At 43.5% G+C, this 5,989-nt stretch overlaps 2 protein-coding genes across 2 annotated transcripts in view; both read left to right on the top strand.

Annotated features, from left to right (window-relative positions):
• The window catches only part of LOC119279344, a 5,456-nt gene extending 1,812 nt beyond the window's left edge, over positions 1-3,644 (top strand). The window contains exon 6 of the mRNA XM_037560611.1: positions 3,228-3,644. Coding sequence (XP_037416508.1) covers positions 3,228-3,410 — 183 coding nt within the window. The 3' untranslated portion in view covers positions 3,411-3,644. The remainder of the gene's footprint in view (positions 1-3,227) is intronic.
• An 898-nt stretch (positions 3,645-4,542) lies between these two features.
• Positions 4,543-5,881, top strand: LOC119274915 (universal stress protein PHOS32-like). Its single transcript, XM_037555674.1, has 4 exons — positions 4,543-4,802; positions 4,972-5,081; positions 5,205-5,323; positions 5,512-5,881. Exons 1-4 carry the CDS (start codon positions 4,628-4,630, stop codon positions 5,588-5,590), a joined length of 483 nt encoding a protein of 160 aa, XP_037411571.1. The 5' UTR covers positions 4,543-4,627; the 3' UTR covers positions 5,591-5,881.
• Positions 5,882-5,989: the final 108 nt, after the last annotated feature.

The raw sequence follows: 5,989 nt of genomic DNA, 5'->3' as shown, positions 1-5,989 counted from the left end.
ATTGAGTAGTTTAGTAGTTCTACACCACATTATCTGAAGTGCTTTCCATTTGGTCATGAACTTTCATTCACATTTTATTTTTAGCCTTTGCACAATCGAAGAACCCCAAAATACCCCCCTAAACTTGAACACATTAAGAAGATTATACCCTTTTCTGGAAACAGTTTGGAGGATGATGCTGTTTCGATCCTTCATCTCAATACCACATTGCTCTTATACCAAACCAGAACCCGACATCAATGATACGTCTACCTTAGGTAAAGGTGGTTTGGAACATTGACCAGAGGGTCATGCTTGTAGGTTTCAAGTTTTGGGCCACTCATCTGTCTGTAGTGTAAAACTTTGAAGTGGTGTGAATTATGTGCATCGTACTCCTTCCATCTCTAAACATGAGACCAGATTTTTTATCCCTGGAGGGTAGCTACCACCGTTGGATCCAGCATGAGTTCGGGCTTCGAGATTCACATATTTTGCGTATCTACAGTATGCATCCTTGTGCTTAATGAACTAACCCAGGTACAGTTTTAGGCAGTGGATAGAAACAGTGAAACAAAAGGAGCTGAGGCAGTAAGACCAAATCTAAGACGAGCTAAGGTGACCGGCAGAAATATATTGGAGCATGTTCAAAGCTTCTTCAGTGCGTTCTCTTGAACCAGTTGATCAAAAGCCTGTTGCCTTGTGCAATCTGTTGGCAATGGAGAGCGACTGCAGAGTTTGTCAACAACAACAACAACTAAGCCTTTAGTCCCAAACAAGTTGGGATAGGCTAGAGCTGAAACCCGTAAGATCTCGAAACCAACTCACCGTTCTGGCATGTGGATACTTCCACACACCCCTGTCCATGGCTAATTCTTTGGTGATATTCCAGTCCTTCGTATCTCTCTTTATGGACTCCTCCCATGTCAAGTTTGGTGTACCCCGACCTCTATTGACATTATCAGCACGCTTTAACCGTCCGCTATGCACCGGAGCTTCTGGAGGCATGCGCTGTATATGCCCAAACCATCTCAAATGATGTTGGACAAGCTTCTCTTCAGTCACTGCTACCCCAACTCTCTCACGCATAACATCATTCCGGACCCGATCCTTTCTTGTGTGGCCACACATCCGTCTCAACATCGCATCTCCGCTACACCTAACTCGATGGGGGCAAATCCACACTTGATCATTTTCACTTCTGGGCAACCCTCATCAGTTCTCCCCTCATCCTCTTGAGGAGCAGCAGGTTGCAGTTGAGCAATCTTGAGTGAGCATCTTTGAATAGCATCTTCCATCTTCCAATGTGTGCCATCAGTTTCCAGAGCATTATTGTACCGTGCCAGTTTTTGCCCTGAAAACAAAGTTGATTCTGTAAAAGACCATATTGAGTTATTAACCAGAGAGTAGCCTAGCATAACAAATTCAAAATTGCATTCTTATTATTTGTTCAACCACCAACGACAAGCATATTCAAAGTCAGAACCTATCTGGACACCGAATATACCAGAGATCATTTTCCACTCTTGTTTGGCCACCACAACACAGCCAAAAAACAAGTTATGCACTGATTGATTCAGCACAAAACAAGCATGCCTTATTGCCTTGTCTTTAACATTTCGGTGTTTTTGAATGGTATCACACATGAGGATTCTGTTATTGGCAAGGAGCCATAGAAGAACATGGACCATGTCTATTAAAGTTTAGCTTTCGTAGCTAGTATATTGCCCAAAAAATCATAATCAAAATTTCTGCAAAAAAATGAGAACTGCAAAGCCTCGTGATTTTTCTTTGGTTCCTGAAGGTAAAAAATGACCTTAACCATAGTCGAAACTATTCAAAAGACCATGAAGTAAAAAATGACTTGTACTTGTGGAGTAGAGAATATAATTTAGGCAGAAAGTATGCAAAACTTCACGATTCACCCTTGGTTCCTGATGGAGAACTGCAGACCTCTTATCTTTTAATTGGATATTTTGGCACTTGTGTTACTTTTCCTGTATTTCGAGTACTAGTTTATGATTTGGTAAATTGTTCTTGTGCTGCTTCGGTGGAGTTACGCCATCACCTGGACAGAACTAGTCGACTGCAGCTTTTGAGATGCTATACTTATGCTTGCAGCTCTCTGCCATGCTTTCTGTCGCCGCAAACAAAAGAAATTTGCTGTTATTGAAATTTAGGTATAATGTCAATTCAATTTAGGAAGTTAGAGTTATGGAGACAAACCTTGGAATCGAAAGGGTTTAGGCTTAGTAGAACTAAAACCGAGTACATGATGTGCGGTTTCAGTACTACTAGCTGTGAGGAGGAGGAGGTTAGCCTTGATGGCCAGGTGGTACCTCGGAAGGACATCTTTCGGTATTTGGGGTCAATGTTGCAGGAGGATGGGGGTATTGATGAAGATGTGAACCATCGAATCAAAGCCGGATGGATGAAGTGGCGCCAAGCTTCTGGCATTCTCTGTGACAAGAGAGTGCCACAAAAGCTAAAAGGCAAGTTCTACAGGACGGCGGTTCGACCCGCAATGTTGTATGGCGCGGAGTGTTGGCCGACTAAAAGGCGACATGTTCAACAGTTAGGTGTGGCGGAGATGCGTATGTTGAGATGGATGTGTGGCCACACGAGGAAGGATCGAGTCCGGAATGATGATATACGAGATAGAGTTGGGGTAGCACCAATTGAGGAGAAGCTTGTCCAACATCGTTTGAGATGGTTTGGGCATATTCAGCGCAGGCCTCCAGAAGCTCCAGTGCATAGCGGACGGCTAAAGCGTGCGGAGAATGTCAAGAGAGGGCGGGGTCGACCGATTTTGACATGGGAGGAGTCCGTTAAGAGAGACCTGAAGGATTGGAGTATCGACAAAGAGCTAGCTATGGACAGGGGTGCGTGGAAGCTTGCTATCCATGTGCCAGAGCCATGAGTTGGTTGCGAGATCTTATGGGTTTCACCTCTAGCCTACCCCAACTTGCTTGGGACTAAAGGCTTTGTTGTTGTTGTTGTTGTTGTACCTCTGTCCATAAATATGAACTGCAAAAAACGTCTTATATTTATGGGCAGAGGTAGTATGTTTCAGTGAGTCCAGCTTTTTTAATTTATGTCTGAATTGCATGTTTATAAAGGAAACATGAATTCTGAAAATCAAGCTTATGATTTTTGGTGAAGTAATGGATAGTGTCAGCAAGGTCAATCCATATGCATGACAATATTTAGCTCCTCAGCGCTCCTTTTATGTACTAAATTTATAGTTATAACCCTTCTTCATTTGCCTTCAGGTCATCCAGACAAGAAAAGTTGATACCGAAGACTACAAGTTCTTTTCTATTGGGACGGTCGAATTAAAGGACAGAACAGTACTGCATGTGATTGGAATTCTGGGCAACTGGTGGATCTATCATGTGTCGTATGACAAGAGAGTAGAGCAGTTGTACTTGTAACTTCTCATTCTGAAGAGCTGGTTAATAACAGTAGTTACCTGTAGTTTTTGACATCTGTATTAGGGAATACTGATTCTCAATGTTCCGGAGCTCTGCTTTTGCATGTAATGCTAAAATGCTTTAATATCACAACACAAGTTTATCCGGAAGATCTAGCTCTACTGGTCATCCATGGAATTTGTTTGATGGATGCATCGATTAACTTGATCTGCTTGCGGTGTGAACTTACATCAATTTGAGTTGCATTTCTCTGCAGTATTTTCTTTAGACCTAACATGGCACTGAGTTTATAGTGATATGCGATCATTCTGTTTTACCTATGATGTAACAAGGCCCGTTGTCTCATATTTTCTTAATTCTGCATGCCAGATATGGATATAGATATTACTATCTGTCTTTGGAAATACATGACACTGAGTTTATTTGGGATATGAAGATCATTCTGTTGTTACCTATGATGTAACAAGGCCTGTTCTCTCTTATTTTCTTTATTTTGCATGCCGGATCGGGATACAAGTACATTATCTGTCTTAACAGAAGTGTTGAACTTGTTATTGATGTTGTTCTTGTAAAGAATAGCTGGCTGAGTCATTTTATTTTTATCAAATGCCAAACTGCTACACTGCATCTTATCAGATTCCCCATATCAAAAATTCTTTATCTTTCATTTCATCTGTATTGGAAGCATCTGGCACTATCTTATTCCTGATCAACCTGGCTTTTCTTTGGTTGCTGCTTTGGTGAGAATCAGTTTACATCAGAATTTCTTTCCTCTTGTCCATACCTGGTGCCGTGCCGACGGTGCTGCTTTAGTTAACCGATGAAGTAGAATCTGCATTCCAGTGCCAGTGGCATGAAAGAAACTGGAGTAAAATTCTTTTTTGCCCCTTTTGGTTTGCATAATGAATCTTGATTTTTTCATGCCTCTTGTACCAATAGGCTTCTCTAGCAGAGGTAAGCAAGTGGAACATGTCTGTTTCCTGGGGGAGGTAAAGTGGGGTGATAAGGAATCAGGCAAAGTGACAAGAGGAGAAAGACCATCGGCTCAGCTTATGTTTTCACCCTCTTTCGTTTAGTCTTTTGAATAATAATACTAGTTCTTGTTATCTATTTAAGGACCTGGCCACAGCTGAAACCTCATTGCCAATTTGCCATTGTAAGACACACTGGTCTGGAAATCGCCAACCTGTCTGTGTTTATCTGAGCTTTGCAGGGAGATGGGTGGGAGGAATATCGGAGTTGCTGTGGACTTCTCATCATGCAGCAAAGCTGCTCTTCGATGGGCGTCAACCAACCTTGCCAGGAGCGGTGATCAACTCGTGCTGCTCCATGTCAACAATTCCTACCAGAATGAGCAAGGAGCGATGCATCTCTGGGAAGAGAGTGGTTCACGTAAGTCCGCCCCCCGACGATGACTATTCTCGTTTTCTGTATCTTCAAATCCGTAGGATAGCCATAGTGAGTGCTGCAACATGATCAACCGATGAACAAAGTCTGTATGTCTGTGTTCTCCATTGTGCCATACCATGCTTCTGAAATGGCAATTTCTTGTGGATTTCAGCGCTCATCCCTCTGGTAGAGTTCTCGGACCCCCATGTCACAAAGAAGTACGGCCTGTCACCAGACAAGGAGACACTGGAGATCCTGGCCCAAGTGGCACATCAGAGCGGGGTACCAGTTTTTTCATCTTTCATCCTCAGAATTTTGTAGTGATCGCTACTCCTGATCAAATTCCTATGCTAGATATCATTCCTGTGTGCTGATTGTCTTGTCGTCGAAACTGAATGGTTGCAGGTTGAGGTCTTTGGGAAGATATTCTACGGCGACCCGACCAAGATGCTGTGCGAGGCAGTCGACCTGGTTCCCCTCAGCTGCCTGATCATCGGAAGCAGAGGTCTGAGCACGCTCAAGAGGTATGCATACGCACAGATTCAGCATGTTCGGTCTGTTGCCGAACTTTACCTGCAATTTGTCGAGCCTGCGGTCGATGGTCAAACCGTGGATATCTAACTTGATGAGCTTGATCCTGTATATATGACCATATTGCTTTCTCTCATTCTTGTTTGGGATTCATGTGACCGCTGTTGTTTCTTGGCGGCAGGGCTCTGATGGGGAGCGTGAGCACCTACGTTGTGAACCACGCGGCCTGCCCGGTCACGGTTGTGAAGGAGAACATGTAGCCGCAGCTTGCTACGGAGGATGATATTACTGTCTGCGATCTCGAAAGGGAAAACAGGAAGATAAATCGTCTTGTAAGGACGATATAGTAACGTCCATGCGATGGCATGAAACCAATACTAATAATATGACAATAAGGCGTGCTTGGCGTGTGCACTCATGCACATCTGTTTTGTATCCTCGCATAAAGTTCACAGCAATAAGCCAACACTGTGGGATTGGACTCTGAATGTAAAGTTACCTGAAACTTATAGACTGGGACCACATACTGAACAGTTGCATGATTTCCTTTACCCCCGTTTGCTCCTGATCTTGGCGTCTGTCACTTTTCTACGAAGAGCGAGAGCAAAGGCGGGGGCGACGTGAGAAGCGCCGAACACGGTGAGAAGCCAGCGATAGCA

The sequence above is a fragment of the Triticum dicoccoides genome, chromosome 3B (genome assembly GCF_002162155.2).
Source record: "Triticum dicoccoides isolate Atlit2015 ecotype Zavitan chromosome 3B, WEW_v2.0, whole genome shotgun sequence".
Lineage (NCBI taxonomy): Eukaryota > Viridiplantae > Streptophyta > Magnoliopsida > Poales > Poaceae > Triticum > Triticum dicoccoides.
The sequence above is the reverse complement of the archived record's forward strand: the minus strand, read 5'-3'. Positions and strand labels throughout refer to the sequence as shown.